The sequence below is a fragment of the Teleopsis dalmanni genome, chromosome 2, assembly GCF_002237135.1.
Source record: "Teleopsis dalmanni isolate 2A chromosome 2, ASM223713v2, whole genome shotgun sequence".
Lineage (NCBI taxonomy): Eukaryota > Metazoa > Arthropoda > Insecta > Diptera > Diopsidae > Teleopsis > Teleopsis dalmanni.
Window position 1 is genome coordinate 63,623,101 of NC_051847.1, and position 26,085 is coordinate 63,649,185.

Below are 26,085 nucleotides of genomic sequence, written 5' to 3' on the forward strand. Positions count from 1 at the left end.
AATTATTTCTTAAATTTTTGTCTGAATTTATTCGATTAGGTTATTGTCTAACTAATTTAGTTTAAATAAACAAATTATTATAAATACTGTAGTCCAATTATTTAGAAATCAGTAATTGCTCATACACAAGGTCATACCTTCGCAAATGATTTACTACATTTAGGCGAGTGGAGGTGCAGCTACCCAATTATCTGATTACTATGGGCCATCGTATATTGCTTTAATATTAAATATAATTTAAATTTTCCAAGAAATAAGTTCCATTGTCTTTCAAGTTTATATATTAAAGTGACAAGTACTTATTTCTTCGCAACATTTTTTGCAGAGAAGCTGCAAAAAAAAATGTTGAAACCTTTACAAATAAATTAATATTTTATTTATCTGGTACTCTTAGTAATGATAATATTATATACAATATAAGGTCCTATAAACAATATTTGTAAAATTTTCAACTTTAAAATAACAAGGAATATTTAGTAGTATAAAATGCTTAAGTCAGTGATGGCATTATGGCTTTATAAATATAAATTGACTTAAATATAAATATAAAATGACTTTATAAATATCTAATAAGTGATTTTTCGTTATACCAGCCGTTATAAGGCATATTATTGTTTAGATTCTTATTCATAAGATCATTACAACTGTTACTATATACTAAAAATGTTTTCATATTAAAAAAAGAAATACAAAAATTAAATGTTCTGGACCTCAAAACAAAAACACTTTTTTTGGATATATTTAAATAAAAATGATTCAAAGATATTATTTGTATCTTCCGCCTTTAATGATACATACAATAAAAACAAACTAATAAACAAACAAATAAACAATTCTATGAGGCTATTTATCAAAACAATATGTTAGCAATCAACTTTAAGAAAGCCAATCTGGTATTTGTCCATCTTTAAAACGATGATACCAAAACCATACGATATTTCATATATACAAAGTAAAATTGCATGCTTCTACCAAATTAAACACTTTAAATAAATATATTCAGTTGTAATTCTACATATGTGCACATCCTCCACAAATCATTCGTATTTACATTTCCATTCGTCTATCTTTTACATACTCAGACCATGTACCAATAGAATTGTGTCGGAATTAAACATGAAATCTTATGAAGAGAATCTCCTCCCACATATGCTAAAAATAGTCCTAGAAAAAATCGTAGACAAACAAAACCAAACGTATGAGAAATGTCTATGCTCTGCATTAATCGAAATAAGTTCAGAAGAAAGTAGTACGTACTCCTTCACGGTTCTCGATGTAAGATGGGACGCGATATTTTGATTTAATCTTACTGCGCACGACTAAGAAGTGAAAGTGATTTCAGAACTTAATTAATTATAATAAATTTTACGAATCAAATTTATAAATGAACTAAAAAAAATTAGTGTGTAAAGAAAAATAAATTCCATACATTTATTAAAAAATTAAAATAAAATTATGTATATAACAATAAGGTTTTAATAATAGAAAATAATAAACGTATAAGTCTATAATGAGATATGCAAGTAATTTATAATAAAATTATAAATAAATAAATTATTCCAATTAAAAAAAAATTACATATAAGTACACATACATTTAATTAAGTTCATATAAAAATTTATAATTTAATAATATTTCAAAAAACTATTATTATATATAAAAAGTATTAATATGCCACGAAAGAAGCGTTCTTCAAGTCCATTTGACATATTCGATGATGATTTCGATGAGGATACGAGTTCTCAAAGTAAGTATTTAAATCACTAGTCCTATCTTATAGGCATATATGTATAAGATATATATTAATTTATTTTATATAAATTTATTAATAATATATTTTTTTCTTATTTATTTGTATATTTCTTTTTTTATATATTTGTTTTTAATTTATTTATATTTTATTTATATTTTAGTTTATTGTCTATTTTGGCATTCTATATATAAATATATATTTATTTATTATTTATTATTATTCATTTATGATATTTTATTTTTTTATTTTTTATTTTTTATTTCTTTGTTTATATCACACTTTATATATCTGATTTTCTATTAACTTATATTTTAACTATTTTCTAATTTATTTATTTTATATATTTAATTATATATTTAATATTTATACATTATTATATCTGATTTATTCATTATATAAACAATAAAATATTTATATAAAAAATTAGAACAAAAAATTGTGGCTTTAATTTTAATAATAAATATAATTCGTTCTGAGCAAAAAGTCAAAAAAAGTTAACATTTTGAAGATAAAAATTTACTAAAATATATTCAAAAGCTATAAAAGTTATATATAAGTTTTTAATATCAATATATCAAAAAAATATACATCAAAAGAATATAACCATTAATATTTTATTTTATATTTTATTTTATTTTATTTTATTTTATTTTATATTTTATTTTATTTTATATATACAATTAAATATATCAATAAGTCTTCAACATTATAAAGAAAGAATCAAAAACAGTTACCTTCAAAGTCATTGCCAAAGATTAGGTATATATTTTCTGGTTTATTTATTTATCTATTAACATCTCAACATTATCATCATCTTTGTTCTGATGTGCATACCAGTTTGTCTTCATATGGGCCTTGTAATCACAACATCTATATATCCAATACTTTCTTATCCAAATCTGCCTCGTCGTTATTTATACATTTATTTATTTCTTTTTTAGTATCTCATCACAATCAGATTTGCAAACTAATTTGTTTTTATATGAGTTCTTTATTCGTAGCATCTACCGTGTTGCTAATACTAATCTTCTTTAAATCTAGCTCGACCTCTTTACACTATCTTAGTTATTATCCCTCCTTAATATTATATAAATGTGAATTTAAAATTATCAATGGCATTCTTCAGTAAATCATTTCAGATTCCCTGTCATATTCCCAATATTGTTAATTTATCGAAATTTAGAATTCGCATTTTCTTCTTGTATTGTACCAATAATTGATATTCCAAATATCAGCAATCTTTCCGGAGTGTCGATGTTTCTAAGGAGTATTGCACAAATCATACTTTTAGTAATTATATTAGTAAGTTATAATTTTCCAAGAATGCTACGCCAAGGAATGTTATATTTCTGATACCTTAAAATTATGGTATTTCTGATCTATGTTAAGAATTTATCTAAAACGAATATCTAAAACTTTATACACATGGCTACAAATTCATCTTTTTCAATTGAACGAAATCACATGATCTGGTAATTTTGGTAATAACATCGTCTATACTGCTTCCGAGGTATGTTGTTAATTCTGCATATGTTACCCCATCTTCTTTGTTCATGATGTTACTTTTTCCTGTCTAGCCCCACCTGTAAACAATTTAGGTAAATTTAAATTTAAATTTAATGTAAATTTAATTTAAGTAAAGAATAGACTAACCTATTATTTTGAATAACATATATTTTATTTGATATATTATATTAATATTATTACAAACATATATTATTATCAAGACGATTATAGTAGTTAGAATAAAAAAGTTAAGTATTATCCTAATTTTTTATATGTCATAACGCTGAAATCACAAATATATATTTATTGTACTTGCTTTTTTATAGGTTCCAAGTGTGGAAACCCGCCGGTGCAGCGAAATGCAGCAAACGCACGTGAAAGAGCACGTATGCGTGTTCTTTCCAGTGCCTTTGGACGTCTCAAAACAAAACTTCCTAACATTCCACCCGATACCAAACTTTCTAAATTAGATACTTTACGTTTAGCTACAATATATATTAAACAGCTTAAAGCAGCTGTTGAAGGAGATTCAAGTCATGGTGAAAATTTCAGTTCTGGAATAATTGGAGAACACAACAGTATTTTTAATATGTCGAATAGTTCACAAAATATGGTAAGTAATTAAATTCAATTACAAATGAATATGCAATTTTAATGAATAAATAAAAAACAGCAAATCAAGAAAATATCAGTGTGAACATATACGATATAGTAGTACAAACTGAATGAGGGTTCCGTATTTGAAAGTCAATTTCTTTTTTATACCCAATTGTTCATTTTTGAATATATATGTTATTTAATTATTAAAATATTATTATTATCTTATCTATTTATTTATTTATTTAAAAGAAATGAAATAAATAAACTTTTACGGTATTTGGGTAAATGCTGGGTAGTCAAGTTCATCACTCTTTGTTAGATTATATTTGCATTAATATAAATTTTTTATAAATTATGCTAATATGTTTATAGAAAAAATTATAAGTGAATGAACTAAACAATAAATAGTTTCATTTTAGTTTTCAAATAAATATATTAATAGATTTTGTTAAGAAAAATTGACCGAATAACTTCCGTCCTCCAAAAATGTCACACATCGTAATTAACGCATTCAATAACTTTTAAACAGCAGCATTCAGGAATACACCCCGCAAATACTCTCACAAGATTTGTGGTTTGGGACGAACATTTATGCTTAAGTGGTGTCAGTGGCATCACTTAGATTTCTCATGTCTACAAATTCGGGGTCTTCTCTGTGGACATACGAGTACACATATTCGTGTTTTCACACTTACAGCTGCATGTTCACAGGTGTAACTCGTCAATTGGTGGCGCAATGTCAAATGGCATCTTAAGCTGTTGCATGTTGGAAGAATGCATCCTAATTTGTACTCATCGACTACAGCTAAATACTCTTAATATTTATTATCTGAAATGTAATCATTGTTCACATTTTGAAGGTTATTTAATTGTTTTATATAATTTAAAAATAATTTTAACAACAGCAATGTATATAAGATTTCCTCTCTCCCTTACGAAATATTTTTAAATATTAATGATACTCTTGCTAAGGTAAACGTATTCCTCCGAAACCATTTTCGATACAATCGATTCTTTAATGTTACATATAATGATGGTGATAAAGGTGTATCAAAAGCGAATTAAAATTATTATTTTTAATTTCTTTAAGATTCATGGATGTATTGAATGTGTATATAACTATATATACAAAATTAACAGTTAAAAATTATTAACATCTACTGCAAGCTAAACATCTATTGCATGGTATGATTTGAGGGATTTTACGATAAATGACATCAGTTAAAAAATGAAGAATATACTTATTCGACAATCTGCCATATAAAATAGATTCTCAGATTTTATTAAACAGGTATAAATGTTTCTAGCCCTGTTATTCTTTTCAATAATATTGGAACCTTTAAAAATTTACTAATCTCGATTTAACTATAAAATCCAATGAAAAATAATAATATTGTATTAAAAATTGCTCTGTCTTTCTATCAAACTCTACCAAAATATCGCTTTGGAAATCAAAGGAAAGTCATGACAGCATATAGGAGAGGTGACACCGAATAGGCAAAAAATGGAATATATTAAAATGTTACTCAGACGATTCTTCAATTATACTAACATATATGCAATATCTACACAATTATGATATTAGATATGAAACCAATTCTATGTATAAGATAAATCATGCATCCTATATTAAACTTCTATTTAACAACATCAATATAATATAAACATATATATAATTGGGGACTATATAAAATATAAGATATTAACAATAGATTAATATTTCAAATGGATGGCATGTATTAGAAACAAAAATTCTTCCTGCGCAAAGACTATATTGACCCTTTTCTAGACTTGTATAATAATAATCTTAACATACAAAAAAGGATACTCACCTACAATACTTTCTAATTATAATCAGAACATTTTTCTATGTTAGGTTAATTTGGCCAACTATAAGCAAAATACCGACCTATTAGTCCCAAGCGATATCAGTTAGAGTTAATCTATCTGGAATCTGTAGATTTTATAGTCGACATTTTTATAAATTTAGGGAGTACTTGAACTACTATTCCAACATAATAGTACCAAGTATCATGTAAATATTTTTTGCAACTGCATTTTCAACCAGTCTTTAATCAGAATGAAATTAAAATCGTAGATGTCGTAATTCTAGTAAATATGCAAAGGTTTATCAGTGCAGTTTTGCGTGTGTAAAAATTAAATTAAATTATAAACATATTTTTAAAAATTTACTTTCTATTGATTTAAATAAATAATAAGGCATAAAGTATTATTAGTCAACATATTACGTACAGCATGCTCCTAAGTTTTATTCTTTTTTACCGACGTAACAGTCCTTGAAAGATCTGCCCGTGTTGCACGATAGTGTTCCATTCCATTCCAGTCATTGCTAACTTCATAAATGCTCTTTTGCAATTTTTTTTGACGTATTTATGAAACCATTTCATTTTAGTCTTTGATTCCTCATGTATTTAATTATGGAATATTCATTATCGTATATCATATTGAATTGATATCAATTGTATATTGTTGTACTTGAGGTAGCCTTAGTTAGGAACGTTATTTTTTAATTACATCAACAAAACTTAATTTATTTTTGAATAGGTATGTTGCTAGGTGAACATAGTCGTCGAATTCTTGAGTTGACACTCGACAGACTTAAGCCAAATTGGCCTGTTATGATATCACATGATGCCAGTAGGACTCGTAAAACAGTCAACCCACGTTAAACCATTGTGTTGATGTGAGAGACCTCAATAGCTTTGATAAAGAAACATTGACAACAACATTGACATTATTATATACTACGTGTGAACAGAGATGTTTTAAGGTCTACTCGTTCATCTCATCACAGCAGGTTCTGCAGTAAACATTGAATGGGATATCTATTTTTGAGTTGTGTCAATTTATGCCCAGTGTTGACACTTATTCTTAATTAATAATTCATTATTCTTCATTATTCATTTACTATGACTATAGTAAATATGATTACTAAATAATTTATTCTATCAGGTGGTAGTTAATAAAATAAATCTTTCAAAAATAAATCTTGTTATAATGTATCTAAAGAATTTAATAATTTTTTTTTGTATTAACTAAACAAATTATTATTTTTCCTACTTACTATATTGTCACATAATGAATCTCTAAATAGAAATATATCACAGAGAGCAAAATTAAAATTAAATTTCCTGTAACGTGATATTTTTATGAATTTCAACTAAAAATATGACAGATAATTTCATCTTCAAGTACACTTAAGTTTAGAAAAGTCTGTCATGTTATTTTTGTAGATTTTCTGTATGACGCGAAAGACAGCTAAGATTGCTTACTGTCGGCGGTTTTGGGGACATTTTTAAAGAAAATAAAAAATATTTAGCATTTATTTTCTTTCAAAATCCATCTTTGAAAGCACTTTTAAAATGATTTGTCATCTAGGATAAATATTTAAATGTGCTATGATTATTCGATATGGATCAATGGTACTGTAATGCGACAATCATATGAACAATTAATTAGAAATGTAAAAATTATATTAATAAATATATCATTTATAATACATATTAAAATATATTTTTAATTAGTATAAATAAGTGATTTAATTAATTTTAAGCATTTTGAAATTAAGAATATATGCTTGCTTTATCTCAGATTTCCTGCAAAGACATCCTTAAATTCGCAAAATGTAATTTAAGGCTGCTAACGGGTTTCCTGATAGGTCATTATGGACTAAAATACTACCTTCATAAACTACAACTATCTGCTAATTCGGAATGCAGATTATGCCTGGAAGATGAGGAAAGCACCAGGAAACTACTTTCATCAGAACATATTAAGAACTCTTCTCTAGCTTTAGTTCTAGATTTTATTCACAAAGATTTAAGCGGTTTTGTGTAATCAATAGTGAAACTGGTACAATGGGACTCTTCTGGCCACAGTACCGGCTGTTGGGCGATTTCATGCTTAAACTTTTAATAATAATAATAATAATAATATCTCAGATACAACATATTTTTAATTATGATGATTACTTAATTTATACCTTCACATCCGTAATCTAATCATCCCTTTCCCAGTATTTCCACACTATACCATATGTTCAATAAAAAATAAATTTAAATATTTTTTAATTGTTTTTTGATTTTCTTTGGGATTCCATAAGAATCTTGTGACTAAGTTGCCTACCCAATTTGCGATTTTCCGTAGTGCTCTAATCATCACATTCAAATCCCATGCTTTCTGCTTGAAATGATGATGTTTACTTTTTAAGTGTAAACAAACGCTAGAAAATCAAATCCACATCACACAACAGTTGGAACAGATTGTGCAAGACTCGTGTGATCTATTTACTATATCAGAAGAGGGAATTTTCCCTTTTTTCTATTTTATTTTATTTTCTTTTGTTTTATTTCATTTTTTGTTTGTTAATTCCGCAACAATTTGGTTGCACACTTTTCTTTTTCTTTGTAGTTTATTTTTCTTATATTATTATAGATCCTTTTATTGTTTTGCTAAGCGCCCCTAATATTGAAAAGGGAAAATTTATTTGCATCTAAAAGATAAATAAACAATTTTTGACGAATTACACTTCAGTTAGATACTTATTTCTAATTTTATTGCTACCATAAAATAACAAAGACAAACATATTTATATTTTCTTTTTATCTCTTCTTATTTCAGTCCTGGCCATTTGGTCTACATCATATACCAAGTAACAGTCGCCAAATGTCATTTCAGTACTCTACCATGGATTGGCAACACGGACAAGATATTAATGTGCTTCCGAAGCCAATGCGCATAGAACCTGATAATAACTACACACAACCTCGACATTTAAACTCCACATCATCATCCACACACTGGTATATGAGTGATAACTCGATATCGGATGTGTGCGATTATTCCACCAATTGCATGTATGAAAATTTTAATCAACATAATTCTCATCCTAGAAGATTTCAACACAGTCACCATCAACCTCTACAACTCCATCATCCAAGTCAGGCACATAATATAACAAGTCAAGCCAGCGCTCCGACGGCATTACTTTAATAAGCTTAAACTTTAATATATTATTTAATAAAATTTTACACATAGTATTCACTCAATATCTGTACTATATGTATAAAACACTGTATTTAAATTATATATACGAAATTCTTAGATATATAGGAATGATCATAAATACATTAGATTCATATAGTTTGGGGGAAATCAAATAACAAATAGATATAAAAGTTGTGAACTGCAGGTCTATAAAATATTTATTTTATATCGACTCTAACGATATTATTTTTTCAGTAGCAGCATATCTGTTCCACAATATCTGTTTTTTTGGGGAAAATATCAGAAACAAATATTGCCATCTGGGCATAGTCTGAGGTCTGGCTAGCAGCAATGTCAAAAAGGCAACGATCCTGCCATCCGGCTTGGGTGCTCTGTTTTAATTTGTCATTGCACCTGAATCTTTATTAATTCAAGTGCTCACAAGAAGAATGGCCTCGGTCCTTGTAAAACACATTGACAATTTTTTCACTTCTTGTAAATTTCCATTGAATATTTTTTTAGTACGCATTTCCTTTAGGATTAAGAAACATTGCTCTAGGTTATTGATTCAGTTAAAACTGATTTCTCTCCGTACCAATTAATCCAAGTGGAATTTGTAACTCATAATGGTTCAATTCAATTAAAAAATCGGTGGTACTACTTCAAAAGCTGTTCGTCTCAGAACCAGTTCATGGCCCTAAATGATTTCATTAACTTTGATGAACTCAAATACCAAATTTAATTTCATTCTCTTCACAAATAATTTGTCTTCAAGATCCTACTATAATTTGTTTTAACGAAACTATATCTATTATTAAATTATCTATTAAATTTATTGAAATTAATATTTATTTAGTCACTCTTTAACATGTTGGCTATTTATAACTTTTTGTATATGTGTGTATATATATATATTATTTTTAAAATTATCATCTAATAAAAAATGTATTAAACACTATACATATATTTATAAAACTTTTATATAATATGTTTTTAATAGAAACATCTGTGTAACATATAGGCTAATATAGCCAATATTTGATAGAAGAAAACCGAGGGCCGAAAAACAAGAGAGCATATCTCTAAGGTGTAACCGTTCACTGTATACCTAGTCACTGGCAATTTCAGAGACATGCTTTAATTTGGTAACACACTTCTTTTATAGCTACCCGGAACTGGCTAGAAGCAGGATGAATTTTTTAGGGAAACTTGTCTTTCAATCTTTCAGAGACGTGTCCAGCGCTAGGATTAAAAACATCCTGCTTTTCATAAGAGCCTCCAAATAGTTTTTTAAGTAATAGAGTGGAAATACATAATGAACTCGTAGGGTTTAAATAAGTTGGTCAACTAACATATACCGACTGTCACATTAATCTATATTAACCTACAATGTACTTTAAGTTCAAGTTTTGATATGATAAAAATCATTTGAAAAAGGTTTTGCTCTGCAATTTACAACGAATACAAGTATTAATATTCCTTAATCTGGTTTTGGAAAGATGATTTCCTGTTATTAAACTAGTTAGCGATTATTCTGAGTTCAACTCGATTTCGATTGATTAACTTGTCAGCATTTGTATTGATCCAAACGAACTGTTTGAATTGCCTTAAGCTTTTGATATTGGCCCATGACTAATGTCGAACTCCTTATGTCTAATTGTCAAAATGTTTAAATTTTTTTCGTGTCAGTTAACTTAGACATAAGTTTTTTGTAAGAACAACTAGAGGAAGAATATACTTATAATAGTAATCTGAATATATAATCACTAGCACCTCTTATTGAGTTACTTTAATTTAAAAAAGTCATTACTCTTCCATTTTCTTCTATTGAAACTACAAGAATTGAAGTATATTTATGGAATATTTAAGATATAAATGACGGATAAGAACATTTATTTTATTAAACCATAAAAATGCATAGAGTTATAAATAAAAAACATCATATCATAATAAATTAGATTTGTGATTGATTGATTTTAAATAAGTGGTTCCCAACCGTTGGTCCGGGAGATGGTTAAAAATGGTCCATGAATCAAATTAAAGAGGTATGGATGCATAGCTTGTAATTTGTTCACTGAGATCCAACTTATTAGAAAATAAGCACAAAAAATTTACAAGTATTTGTATACCTATATTATGTGTATATAATTACATCAAAGATATATAAACTATATTAAAATAACCAAACAGTTTATTATTCTTAAATTTTAGGACCCCAAAAAAAAAAAAATTTCGTGGTGATCCTTAGTCAATAAATGGTTGGGAACCAATGTTTTAAAGAAATAAATTATTATAACTTTTAAGCTTCCATTTTTATTCAAATTCAGTGATTATCCTAAACGTGTTGTATTTTTATATAGATAATATCAACCTTTAGGGTTGACTAATAAAAGTAATAAAATAGAATAGCTTTATAATTGTAAATTAGTCGGTCTTTACAATAAGGTTATAGTTTTACTAATATTTGAGTTACTAATAGAACACAATCATATTATATTTAATGAATACATTTTAAATGGATATATAGTATATTATATCTCATTGTATTCGCCTGTTAGTAACAAAAAATATTTGACCTTATTTTCATACTAAAAAAATTTACACAATAAATTCTCGGTGCTTGGTTACCAGAAGAAGTTGAAGTTCAAAGTATTACTGACCAGAATGATCGAAGAACCGACCAGAATAGAAACCTGCAATCACTTTTCAATCATACACTGTTTCGTGGAATGGACAAAAATACAATACCTTTCAACATATGCACAAAGACAAAACTTTCGGAATATTAGAATGGAGCAAGAAGAAAGAGATCTATCAACCATGAAGCTACAGAAGTTAATATTATGTATTTAGATATACAATTTAAATTTGAAGCAGCAAGAAACGGATCTAAGACAACCATGAAGCTAAAGTAGCTAATATATATTTAGATACACAATTGAAATTTATTAGATTCATAGGCTCTTTATCAAATATCTTTTTCTATACATATTTATATTAATCTATTTATAAAAATTAAAACTAATATCATTTATTTATACAAACATACATACTTATATGATATGTATTCAAAGTAATTAAGAGCAATAATACACATATATAATGAGAGCTGTTTATATTCGAAAAGTAAACACAAACTCCAAACATAACCGCATCCATATTGTGTGTGTTCCATGTTAATGAGTCTGGTGATGATTTGAAATGATTAATTGATGTCTCAATTTTGTTTTATATATGGTAAACAATCTAATTTGAGCATATCACAATATGGTAGCAAGTGGGTGCGAAAACTAGGCATAAGTGGTACTTACGATATAGTTTGTTTATTAATTCTGTGAAAGTGATGATCATCATGGAGTGATGATTCTGGTTAAGCTATAAAATTATCATAAAACCTATTAAAAATATTTCAAACAATCTTATGTGAATAAAATATTTTAAAACATTCAAAATACTTCAATAGTTCATCTATTATTAGTGGATATGAATGTAATAAAAACTTTTTAAGCGCTTTAATTGTAGGAATAAAGGATGATTTCTAATGCTGCAAAATATCATGTTCTTTTTTTTAAAACTTAGGAGAAAACTTAGAGTATAATATAGCCGATCTACGTTTTAGAACAGTTCATTTATAATAAATTACTGCCCAATTACTTGTAGCTATAAAAGTTTTCCGAGTTCGCACCACTAAATTTTATGGTTCAAAGCTGAAAAGTCCTACATCTCAGTTGATTACTACGAAAAAAGTAACACACCTTTAATTATCTGGTCACTAGAAATTTGATGAAAACGTAATAGTTGATAAGCTTGTGAAAGCTGGTGTCTTAACATCTTTCATAAGAATCAGACTTTTCAGAAGATTATTCACTTATCAGAATGCGTCAATATGTAGTAACATTGGATTCATTTGGGTAAACAAGAAAAATGCTGACAATCTTTCTGACTAAATACATTTGAACTCAGATCAATAACAATAACTATAAATAATGGGTTTAATAGACATTCGTAACACAGATTTGTTAAATACAAATTGAGAAAATCAACTCTGCCAAATCTGTTCGTATCCTATCATTGTAAGGAAAGAGATATAGAAACTCCATCTCACCCTTCTCTTCGTATTATGGAGTATATTAAAGATTTATTTATCTGAACTATTATTCTTAGATTTATTCATAGTACTAATTTGTTGTGAGTAATCTATCAAATTTTTTCCCAAAATCTTTAACTTCACATTGTGTACCAATGGTTATTTTAGTAAAAATAAAACCCGATTACTACAAATTTGAAAATTTTATTTGTATCATGTATCATTTATTTGTTTCATTTGAGAAGTTATTAGAACAGTTATAGTTGTTCATATATCGGATTTTAACCTATGTCCTTTTAAATTAATGTATCTAGATAACGTATTTGTCCTATAATCTATTTATACTAATGGCTTACTAATGGTTGTTTATGTCAACAGCCAGAAATGCAGGTCCATGACCTAGGCTACAACTACAAATTTAAAATGAATAAAATTTGTTAACAATAAAACAGTAGAATTGGTTTGATGACTGACATATTGCTATTGCAGTAAGAACAAATATATATTATATTCAAAAATACGAAACAGCTTTGTTTTGAAACAGCCAAATCTCAATAAACTAATTAAAATTGTTGTTGTTGTTTCTTCATTACTGTTCGAACCCTTCTAACTTAAAAATAACTTCTTTTCGTCATAACTTTAAAAATTAACATTTATAAATTATATTTAAAAACAATGGAATTATCATTTATGGAACTCTGTGGATAATTTTTTTACATATTTCAGTCTTTAAAACTAATGTATAAATATAAATAAAAATTATATTGCACTTGTAGCGACAATTCTAAAAAACCCACGAAAACAATGTTCCTATACTAATCTCATAGTTTCCAAAGAACATCAATTATTTAATGATAATCTATATCAGTGTTCAGTTTTACAAGAACTGATATCAACACATTTTTAGAAAATAATATTGTGGATATATATGGCGTGGGTCGGCAGTTAAGAAACTCTGATTCACATACTATTCTATATAATACATAATACTATATAATACGTACATCAGTAACTAATGTTACTGTTAATAATTAAATATGTATTAGTTTCATATTTAATATTATTATTCTACATTTATTAATGAAAAAAAACTCCTTTTCTGTTCACTAAAAAATTTTAACATAATTATTTATAATATATTTGAAATATTTAAAAACAATTAAAATATTTAATTTTAATTTTACTATATTTATCTAAAGTTCAAAAAAGTTTGTGATTACAAAGTTAAAACAATTTATTTTATTGAATTTAAAAAAACAATAAAAACCAGTAACTTTCCCGCCTCCTTTGAAGTATTTACATATATTTTTCAATTTAAATTCAATTATTAATGAAAATTTTTTTATATATATTAAACATATTTTCAATATGCATTCACATTGAGTTTTATATTAAAGGATTTTCTGTTTGCACCATCGATAAATGCAAAATAAAAGTTCATATAAAAAGAGGAATGGGCTCTTAAAAATTAATTTAAAAATATAAAACTGTGTTAAATGCTCAAATAAAAAAAATTATTGTTGTTTACTATTAAAGAAGTATTTGTAAAGCAGAGTAGCAGCAACACCAAGTATCAGAGGCACCAACCAAGATTTCATGGAAGCATCTTCATTTTTTGTGTCATTGTTCCATGTTGGCTCAGATTTTTCTGGAACATTCGTACGTTCGGTAGCAACTAACTCTCCAATTTTATATTTTTTCATCATTTCTCGTGCATCTGAACTGTGACCAACATCTTCGAAATTTTCCGTAGCATCTTTACCACCTTGTTCAATTAAAACTTCCTCGCCGCCAGGATGCTAAAAAAATAAAAAATAGGTAGGATTAGATTAGATATTAAAATGAAAGATAGTCAATTGTACATAAAATATAATATAATATGTAATAAAAATTAATTATTAATATAAATGCATCAATAAGCTATCATTTTAACTTCGAGGAGGTAGTCACGATAGCAATGATATTACCTGAAATATATAAAAAAACAATAGTTATGAGGCCGCGACAGTGACAAAACTTCAGAAGCTGGAGTTTTGAAAACAAAGAAAAATATGCCGATTGACATTATATATGTGTATAGTTATTAAAGTTTTAAAAACGAAACTATATATACACTATGGACTCTTCTGGCTTCACTTTCTGCATTATATTAAAACATTGCATATAGCTAATTATGTTGCGACCACATTTTGCAGATTTAAATAAGGAGCTGTTATATTTTATTTATACTAAATTCTACAAATCTTGAAGTATTATTGAAATATTAAAACATATATAAAACATCTGTTATAATTTTAAATCGCCAGTCCAAAGTGACTTAAATTTCCCAGTGTATTTAATTGCTTAATAAAACAATAGATTGGAACTTCCACCTGGATCAAGTAACCATTTTTCATACATACACTATACCTATATAATATTTTTAATACAATATAACGTCTAAATCTCGTAATAAATACTGCACTTTTGTGAACAAATGCCCACGCCAAATATTGAGGTCACCAAACGCATCACAAACACCAACCTATGGGCTATCACGAATCAATCACCTGCTACTGTTAAGATATAGCACAATTTCTGCAGACTCACTCAAAACATTGAATGCCAAGCTCTGAGGTGGAATTCTCAAAGCAGCCATCGACCTGAGTAGGGAAATTGAGGAAAAGCTAAGAAAAGCTCTTTGAAATTGGAAATTGAAATTATATTTGCCGAGAATCAAGTAATAGAACCCGATACTAAAGGATGGTGGAGACCCTATGCTCCACTGGAAGCAGAGGATAAGAGAAGAAAAAGAATTATTCACTGAAATGCTTGCAATGCTTGAAATAAAAACCTGTCCAACCCTGACGGCTTAAAAGTGCTTGAAAATAATTCACAGTTCCGTATTCCAGTTAAGAAATATCGTGGTTAAGTATTTCAAAACTACAAGGCATCTTTAAATACAAAAATGGGAATATAAATGTAAATACAAAGAACATACAAAATTTTCTACATAGTCCCAGTATATAAAGAGATAATTCATTGTACTTTAAACCAGGTAGTGCAAAAATGTCTAGATCATCATAAATGACAAATGTCTAGAGATTAGATTATATTCTTAACCGGATAATTTCCGCATATATTTCACGGATTGATCGACATTAGAATTAATTTCGCCATTTACTTGTTGGGTAAATGTTTCTGATCTTTGAATCTTTTTGAAAGTTACCCTCATATACATACTGTCACATTGTCACAATCACTCCAAGACATGAATTACAAGAAGCTAATAAAATCGCCGATTATATAAACAAACAAACAATTAAAATACTTTCTTTTCCAAATTAAGGGATTTATTTAAGCTACTTTCGCCATTTCTGTAAAATAGACATTAAAACTCAAAGCCCTATCTTTGTGAATGCGCTAATCTTGATAGATAAAGACTTCAAAACTTAAGTGCCGAGAATGTACAAGGCAGCTAGACTTTATAAAATGTATACAAAGCTTCAATATATAAGGGTTAAACGCAAGACTATGCATAATAGATCTATTCTGGTAGCAATGACTCTTGATCTCTAATAATAACAATCTAAATTAATTTTATATGAATCTATATTTATATGTTATGTGAATTGTCTGAATGGAATAAAAATTAAAGATCAATAAGAAGTGTCTGGAAAATTGTCTATTAGAATATATAAAAATGCAATATCAAATCAGATAGATAAACATAATTTTTTTACTTTTTGAAAAGTAAAGTCGAATCGCAGCAAAAAGCTAATTGTTTTGATATCGCATAAAGTTCATCAACGTCGGAACAGTTTACTGAATAATATTTTTGAATAGCTTTAAAATTCAATGTTAATTTAAAATTTCATTCTTATTTGCATAGTTTTTTCAAGATCAAAAGTGACAAAAGAATTTGATATATTTCTAACAGAAATAAACACAATATTTTATTCATGAGAATTTTTGTTAAAAAAAGGTAAGACGGATACAACATGTAAAAATCTGTCGCCGCATTTAAAATGAGATAGATTTGATTTTAAGTGAAGTTAAATGAATCTAAATATATTGTACTTTATTTAGTTTTATGATGTCACACTCAGAAATCGTAAAACGGTAATAAAATGCATAATAATAATTAAATTAAAAATAAAATTAATAATTACGAATATAAAAAAATTATAGTGAAACCAAATAATATTCTATTAACTGTTTGAGAATAGTCTTATTAAAAAAAGTGTTAGTATCATATTAGTATCATATATTAGTATCATTCATTAGATGTCATTCAGCTCAATGAAGCCAGAAGAAGGTGAACCTGTTTTATTAATTTATATGTCATTTAATTCAATGAATCGAAATAAAGATACTACATCCGTTGCTTAATAATCGTAAAATACCAGTTGGTATTGTAACTAGACGGGATCTACTTGTGTTGACCCCTTTTGGGAATGTTGAACGGCACTTGGTCGTCTGGATCAACGAGTGTCTCCGGGACGTAAACCCTACCGTTCTTGGAACCACAAAACACGAGTAGATAGTATAGACGAATGTTTAAACAAGATTTATAGAAAATCTCTAATTTTCAGAGTCATTAATTTCGTAAGGTGATAGTTAGGAGCGTATTTAAGTAAGAAACTATAAAATGTAACTTATAATATAATTACACAATTTGTTTTTAAATAAAACTCTCTATAAAACAACTAAAATTAACCAAACCTAATAACTATCTATAACAGTGTTTCCTAGCCTTTTTCGTGCTAGTCCTTATCTATTGGTGATATTATTAAAGTAAAAATCAAAATCTTTTTTTTTTGTTAGTATAGATTTTCTCATTTTTTTTCTCGTCAATTGAGGTAAATGGCATATAATCAAGACTATTATCAAATAACATATTTGTAATTTCGAACTACCTACCAAAGAGGAATTTCCTCCTAAACCTTAAAATTGTCCCTATGTGATGTATATTTCCCACGTTGGGGAACTCTGACCTATAAAATATGAAAAGTCGTGACGTTAAAATTATATACACATATGAACCTGACAAAATAAAACTGTTGTTCAAAGGTACTTTCAGAGGTGATATAATACAATTAAAATGCAGTAACATTAAAAAAATTAATTTTAAAAAAAATCACATTAAAATTAATGAACTTACTGTGTTTTTATGACTTCACTGTTAAATATATTAAATATTTTTGTTTATAAATATAAAAATATATATTTCAATTTATTGCACATTAAAATTCTGTTACGTTAGTAATTTTTAATTTTTTTGAATTTATATTATTTTTTTAATTAACCTTCAAATAACGACAAAATCTCTCTTTTTATGAGATTTCAATTTAAATAGAAATAAAAACATTATAATTTATTATTTATATTTAAAAATAGTTTATATTTTAATTAAAATAATTGTTCCAATATTTTGACTGTCCTATTCAGGGACACTAAAACTTTGGATAATGCAAAAATCTTACATGAAGAAAGAAACCATTATAAAAGGTGCTTTCTAGAAATGCTCTCAATACTTCAAGCTCCCAATAGTATAAGACTAAATTATAGAACGGACAACTGTACTCAGACTTATAGAAATATTATAAACAAATGACACAGGATGTTTATAAATATTTTATAATTTTTATTTTTATTTTCTATTGTTGTTTTTCTTGTTGTCATTATTATTATTGTATTTACTGTTAAGACTTTTCTTGTAATTTTCCGCTATAAAAATGAACATTGTACATATATTTTGTTTCGTTCAGTTTCCCTGAAGATGACTGTCGAAGACAGTCAAAATATTGGAACAATTATTTTTAATAAAATATAAACTATTTTTGAATATAAATAATAAATTATAGTGTTTTTATTTCTATTTAAATTGACCAATTAGCCCGTTAATAAATTATTATATAAACATTATTATCGAAGAAAACAAAAAATAAGAATATTATAATTTTAATGAAGAAAAACTTCATTAATATGTATTAATGATATTGTGCACTACTAATTAAAATTTAAATGTTGTGAAAGTATTGGATTTACAAATGGAAATTTCGCAGTTTCAATCTATACGACTACACTCAATCCCAACCTATAGTTTTTAACCCAATTTGACAATTGACATTTCAATAAATGTGAGTAAATAATATTTATATTAAGAAAACAAAAATGAAATTGTAAAATATTCAAACGAATTTAAAAAATGCAGTCCAAACAAATTATATACGAACTATAAACTAATTAAAAAATTTGAATATTTCTTAAGACCATTGATGACCACTAATTTGCAATATTCGAAACAGGATTGTGTGCTCAGCCAAATTTTAATAAATTAACTTAAAATTTTTGTTGTCTTTTCATTTCTATTCGAACCCTTTTTACATTTAAATAGTTTATTTCATGGTCAACTAAATTTCAATAAATTAACTTAAAATTTTTGTTGTTGTCTTTTCATTTCTATTTGAACCCTTTTAACATTTAAATAGTTTCTTTTCGTCATAAGACCCATCACTTTCGGCAAAAAAAAAAAAAATTAACATTAAAATACTTTTATTTTTTTATTCTGCTACCGAGCTGATTACGCAAGATTGTGAATGCCATTTCAGTTAAAAATAACAAAGCTTTCCTGCATGAAATAATATGTTGTATTTAAGAAGCTTAAAGACATTAGATTAGACTAGATTAGAAATTCATTTCTATTTTTTATAAATTTATTTTTTATAAATCTATTTTATACAAATCTATTTTCTACAAATCTGTTTTCTATAAGTCTATTTTCTATAAATCTATTTTCTCGAAATCTATTTTCTATAAATCTATTTTCTAGAAATCTATTTTCTCTAAGTCTATTTTCTATCAATCTATTTTCTATAAATCTATTTTCTATAAATCTATATTCTATAAATCTATTTTCTACCAATCTATTTTCTATAAGTCTATTTGCTATGTCTATTTTATATAAATCTATTATCTATTAATCTATTTTCTACCAATCTATTTTCTATGTGTATTTTCTATAAATCTATTTTTTACCAATCTATTTTCTATAAGTCTATTTTCTAAAAATCTATTTTCTTAATAAATGTAGGGTAAAAAAAATTAGAAATTAAGTTTTTAATCAAAGATAGATACTTTAAACTATAAACAAAAAACATGGCTAATCTATTAAAACGTCACACATTGTAGAAGAGAATTTACATGACATGACAAAATAGTGTTTTCTAATAATATTGAAAACATTTAATAAAATAAATTGGCTAATCTATTAAAACGTCACATATTGTAGAAGAGAATTTACATGACATGACAAAATAGTGTTTTTCAGTAGTAATGAAGAGATTCAATACTAATTGTTGACTTGCAATTCAGCTCCAAAACACCCATTCGAATTTTATCGCTTTTTTATGACTTAACAAAATATTATTGCATTATATATATACTTAAAAATAATATCACATACTAGAAATGTCGCTTCATTCCATGGTTATATAATAAATAAAAATTCATATTTAAAATGTACTTTAATTTTAGTTTGATGTTGACTTGCTTAAACGTTATCTATACTGTGAAATAATAATACTTGAAATATTTTATGCTTTTCATGAAATAATAACTTCGTAATCACAAACAAAAATTATTTGATAATAAACGGACAAAATTTATTTGAATATTTTTTTTTAATAAAATAAAGTTCAATTATTCAATTATTTATAATTATAATTTAAGATCCACGTGGTGGTATTGAAATGAATCTAAAATAAAAGTGCAAAAACCCACACGCCTTCCACTACTTATCTATTTAAGTACATTACCTAAGAACAGATACTGTAACGATACTATAATTGGAAAATGGAATCAGTTACATGCACTATTGTTTTTTCTTATTTAATTAAGAACATTAAGAGCAAATTATTCATTTTTATTATATTATTAAACGCTTTTAGTTGTAAAGGCAAAAATATTACTTCAAACTTTAAAACGTTTTTATTATAAGTATTATGAACAGGTTGCTTATATAGAAAGTGTAAGTATGGATTAAATAATAGATGTATCTATTATATATATTATACATATCTATTATATATATTATATATATCTATTATAAATATTATATATATCTATTATATATATTATATATAGCTATTATATATCTTATATGTTCATATGTAAATATATATAGTATGTAATAAAAATTAAAAACTATATCACTTTGCACAATATAGAAAAAAGCCTGTTTCTGAGATTCTGTTAGTTCCTTTCTAACTTTAGCACGTAGTATACTCTTTAAATATGATCCAGTAAGCACTAAATACTCAAATAAAAAAAATTACTATAAGTAGAAGATAAGATTATAAATACCATTATATGCAGTGGATTAAAATGTATGAATAATTGCTCACAATACATTACAACATCCGATTGAATGATATCACAATTGATTTTAGATTATAAATACATAAAATGACCTATCAGCTTTAATAAAATATCAAAGTTCAGAATTGTTTTTCAAAATCGGAATAATATAGTACTAACAAAATTCAAAAAGACTATTTGACATAGCTCTAGAACAACATATTAAGTTCAATATTATTTTAGTTCATATTCAGTACTTCTAAATCCGTAGCAGTCATTATTCTAAGTTCGATTGAGTGATAAAACGATTGATTTTAGATAATAAATACATAAAACGAGCTATCAGTTTTAATAAAATATCAAAGTTTAGAATTGTTTTTCAAAATCGGAATAATATACTACTAACAAAATTCAAAAAGATTATTTGACATAGGTCTAGAAAAACTTCTAAGCCCGTAGTAGCCATTATTTTAAATTCAGGCAATGGTTAATAAAAACCCCCGTTAAATAAATAAATAAATAATTAATACTTTAGAATCGATTGACCTGAACTGCGTTATAGGTATGTGAAAAAGATATTAGAGTAAAAGTATCATGAACGCTAGTAATTGTCTTTTAAAATAACAACCCTTATATCTTCAGATATATCTATCATAAATATATAAAAAAAAATACAATAAATAAATTATAATTAAAAAATTACGTTTGCAATGTAAAATACTCAACGTCATAAAGTGGAAATTACTCATTTAATTAGGTGTTAGTTCAGAGTTTAACGTTGGTTATAAATTTTGAATAGTTTTTTCTAATCGTATTGCAATATAAGTACTCATGTTAGACAGATGAATAAATTACTAGAAACAGCATTTATCGTGAAAGACATGATATAGTGAACTCAATGTAATAAGCTATAAGAATACAACCTCGCTAGCTGACTGAACCAATTTTAGTGTTGTCTTAATAACTCGGATAGCTACTTTAATGTAAGCATTGAGGACATTTAATGAAGTGGGAACCTGTAGTGAATAGACGTCTTCTAGTAAAGACAAAACGGTGGCAGAGTAAATAAAAAACATATTCATTTTTCTTTTTTAACACACAGCTTTGACAGCAATGATTGAAAGGATTCCATAACTACATGCCTACTTATTAGATATTAATATATTGGGTGCTTTGTTCTTATGTGATCGTACGTGGCTTAGCATGAGTGTTTTCCATGACAATTTTGGTCAATTATTTTTAAGTGTCGTATTCATTTAACCAAGACCTAATAAATAGTCGTGCGACTTTCTATTAAATATATCAGTTCTAAACTACCTAGATATGTACCCAAGACCAAACATCATATGAAATAAATCTGTTAATACATCGTTATCTCATTCAGATATGCGATATTCCGATATAATGATGTTCTAAAAACGTAAATTAAATATGAAATTTTTAGCAAATTTTTTATTGTAATAAAGCCATTTCAAACCACAATGGGCCAACAGGCCTAAGTGCATCCACTAGTGATCGCCGGTATAACCTAACCTAAAGCCATTTCAATGCAATATGCATTTTAGATCTCTATATATATTTGTTTCTTTACTTGAAAATCAAATATAAAATATAGACACAAATACAGTTAACCTGGTACATGTCTTCATTATAATTAGTGATGAATTAACTTTAATAATAATATATTCATACAAAACTTAATTATACTTTAATATTCAATGGTTTTTGTCCATGTGGTTCTCGTTTTCTAACTTGTTTAATACAATAATTAAAGTTTATTAGTTTCTTAAGTCGTTCTAACAAATACAGTAAATTATGTATTTATATATATAGTATATATATATAAATATACTTTCGTTTTCTTTAATAAATTTTTATTTTTTTCCTTTGTATTATGAGCCGTCTTCAATAGGGTGAAAGTATGTTTTTTTTTAAGATGCCATGTCTCAAGCAGATGATAGCCAATTAAACCAGTAAAAATGGAATGAACGACGATTTAACTTAGCTTTCGACAGTTACCTTAAATTTTGTTTTAAAATTTACCTCAAAAATGTTTCAAGAACTTTTTTTCTCTTTACTCTTTTTGCCCTTTCATATTAAAACAGCACTTAAAATACAACTGAAACAACCTGTTGATCACTATGTTCAATAAAAAATTATATATCAAGAGTTAAATGGACAGGTATTGCATAGATTTTTTATTAAAGTTAGGGTCTCAAAGCGTAAATTTTCAACAAATAAGCCTTTTTTCATGCGAAACTCATTTCTTTTGTATATAACATTAGTCACTCATCCTATTATATATAACATTAGACGTATATTAATTACATATATTAATATGTCATAAAAATTTAACATTTTACTGGGCACAATTTCATTTGGGCACTGTTTCATTGTATTTTTTTAGGGTTTCCTTATTCACATGATTTTTTAAAGAGCTGTTCACTACTTATAATCAACTCAAATAACGCCTAAACTGTATTTTAATCATGTTTACGGAATCATGTATAATTTTTGTCGTGTGAATGGGATATGAGGGTCATGCTTAATAAAAACTAAACAAATAGACGTTGGCATGAGCTGCAACATTGTAGTTGGGAAATACATTTGAGATAGCGTGTTAAAACTTCATATGGAGCTTCAAGTTTTAATTACTGATATCGTATTAATATAATATGAATGATTACAGGTAATATTTTAAAATCAATAAAATAATAATGATATGATAAACGTAAAAGGTCAATCAGTCTCACAATTGAAACGTAATATAAAAATATGTAATATGAAACTTCAACATATTGAAAACAAAATATTAATATAAACATATAAAAACAAATTGAATAAGCTAATAATGAATTGTATTATTAATTCCGCAACTAAAATAATTTCTTTTCTTTTTTTTTGTTAAAACTGCAGGGGCGAATCGTGCCGGGTCACGTAATCACAAAACTTTTTTTCACTTATCATCTTCATGCGTTGTTTATTTAAGTGAATTTTATATATCGGCAAAGCGGTATTTGCATCGAATAAGCAGCAAATTAAATAAATTTATTTCGTTATCAAATCTTGAAAGTTAAATAGTTTAAAAATTGGCGATAATTTCTACTCAAAAAAAAAAAAAAATGACCCGTAAAACGGAGTAAAGGTGATGAACGATGTCAACAAAGAGAAATGTGAATCTGAACATAAAATGAAACAATGAACTTAGTTTCTGACCACATATAAATTTAAATTAATAACTTTGACCCATATTAAGACCCATGTTAAGAACTTTCTACTGAATTTTTAATTAAAGCAAAAACTAAATATTAATACGATTAAGCGCATAATTTCAATATGTTTCAGTAGCGAAGGCAAAATCCATGTACTTTGATTTGTAATATTTTTAATTGTTACACTCAACTTTGGTTTTTGTTGCGCCTGTCTATGGAAATGTCTATTGAAAAATTGAATTAGAATTAAAAGAATTAACCGCAATTAGACGGAAAATTAAAACGCCACGTTCAAAGTCCAAAACTTAAGTTTTTTAGCTTTTTAAGAAGTGCCATGTAGTTAACTGTCTAATATATTCAAGATATAATTATTCGCATTGTCATTTGGCCAACGAAAATTAAATAAAACAATGACTTTTGAAAAAAAGATACGCAATATCTATTGTTTTTATCTGTTAAAATCACGACACTATACATATACATATACATTTTTTTGAACTCACGTACACATAAATTAAGAATTTACTTACTTCGTTAAGGAAAGAAGTCACATCATATACGTTATTATGTATAACTATCCAGGTATCCTTGTTTGTATTATGTTCGGCAATTTGTTTACGAGTGTAAGTTTTAACTTCTTCCGACATTTTTATTATTTTTAATATTAAATTGTATATATAAAAATAGGTTAACTAAACTAGTAGTTTTCTGTGGCACAAGACTAGTTATACGCCTCTCAGCTTTGTGAATATAAATGGAATGTGAGACATTCTTGTGGTGTGGTTTTTACGACACCACTGACAAATTTGCCCGAAACGATTTACAGCGAAAACCAATGCAGTGTTGTATTTTTTTAAAAAATGCATAAAAATATTATTAAGGCCGTGTAAGAGTTCGAGTAAATTGCGGTAAAGTAAATTTAAATTTCCTACGAATTTTTTGCACTGCACTTATACAAATATTTTTTTTTTTTGATTTATTTATTATTTTTGGTTAAAAGTTTTCAAATTTATTTATTTATTTATTAAACATCTTATAAAATTTTCACAATGGTATTATCTAATTCACTTAATTTTTATCTAATTTACCCTACTCGTAATTCTGGTAAATATCAACATTCGCTGCCATACCAACATAATTTATATACCGTGTGCAAGGCCTATATAGAGCATTATTTTTTAATTTTAAATTTACGCTTTATTTTCACTCAAAAACCACCAATAGCAATGAGCTGTCAGATGTTAATTTTTAGTTTGTAAGTAATTTACAAATTCTATATATTACCACTAGATGGCAGAACTAGTTTTTGTAATCCATGTGAAAATTTAAAACTTTAAAGCCTGATGTTTATTAAATGAAGCATAATCATTAGTTCCTATCAATTTATGTATAAAAGTAAAATGATAAAAATATTATATATTGAATTGAATTTTAATGATATAACAATATAAACTATTGTTTTCAATATAGAGGTATTACGAATAGTATTAAATTACAACAATAAAATTTAATTTTTTTTAATTAAATGAATTTTTGGCTGATCATGAAGCTGTTTTAAGTATTGCCAAATTTTCGTCATC

At 26.3% G+C, this 26,085-nt stretch overlaps 2 protein-coding genes across 2 annotated transcripts; one reads left to right on the forward strand and one right to left on the reverse strand.

The window, feature by feature from the left end:
* Positions 1–1,619: 1,619 nt before the first annotated feature.
* On the forward strand, positions 1,620–8,900 carry LOC119684753 (twist-related protein). The gene is made up of 3 exons (XM_038098865.1): positions 1,620–1,747; positions 3,586–3,872; positions 8,501–8,900. Exons 1-3 carry the CDS (start codon positions 1,672–1,674, stop codon positions 8,870–8,872), a joined length of 735 nt encoding a protein of 244 aa, XP_037954793.1. The 5' UTR covers positions 1,620–1,671; the 3' UTR covers positions 8,873–8,900.
* Positions 8,901–14,206: 5,306 nt separating this feature from the next.
* LOC119684658 (cytochrome b5) lies at positions 14,207–25,283 on the reverse strand. Its single transcript, XM_038098739.1, has 2 exons — positions 25,036–25,283; positions 14,207–14,752 (listed from the first exon to the last, which is right to left on the reverse strand). Exons 1-2 carry the CDS (start codon positions 25,150–25,152, stop codon positions 14,468–14,470), a joined length of 402 nt encoding a protein of 133 aa, XP_037954667.1. The 5' UTR covers positions 25,153–25,283; the 3' UTR covers positions 14,207–14,467.
* Positions 25,284–26,085: the final 802 nt, after the last annotated feature.

What these genes read in the sequence shown, in the direction of transcription:
- LOC119684753 (XM_038098865.1), top strand. Translation starts at nt 1,672, where the DNA reads ATGCCACGAAAGAAGCGTTCTTCAAGTCCATTTGACATATTCGATGAT. An exon ending in TGAGGATACGAGTTCTCAAA is followed by an intron (nt 1,748 to 3,585) that starts GTAAGTATTTAA and finishes GCTTTTTTATAG; the next exon opens with GTTCCAAGTGTGGAAACCCG. An exon ending in CGAATAGTTCACAAAATATG is followed by an intron (nt 3,873 to 8,500) that starts GTAAGTAATTAA and finishes TTCTTATTTCAG; the next exon opens with TCCTGGCCATTTGGTCTACA.
- LOC119684658 (XM_038098739.1), bottom strand. Translation starts at nt 25,152, where the DNA reads ATGTCGGAAGAAGTTAAAACTTACACTCGTAAACAAATTGCCGAACAT. An exon ending in TGACTTCTTTCCTTAACGAA is followed by an intron (nt 14,753 to 25,035) that starts GTAAGTAAATTC and finishes TTATTTTTTTAG; the next exon opens with CATCCTGGCGGCGAGGAAGT.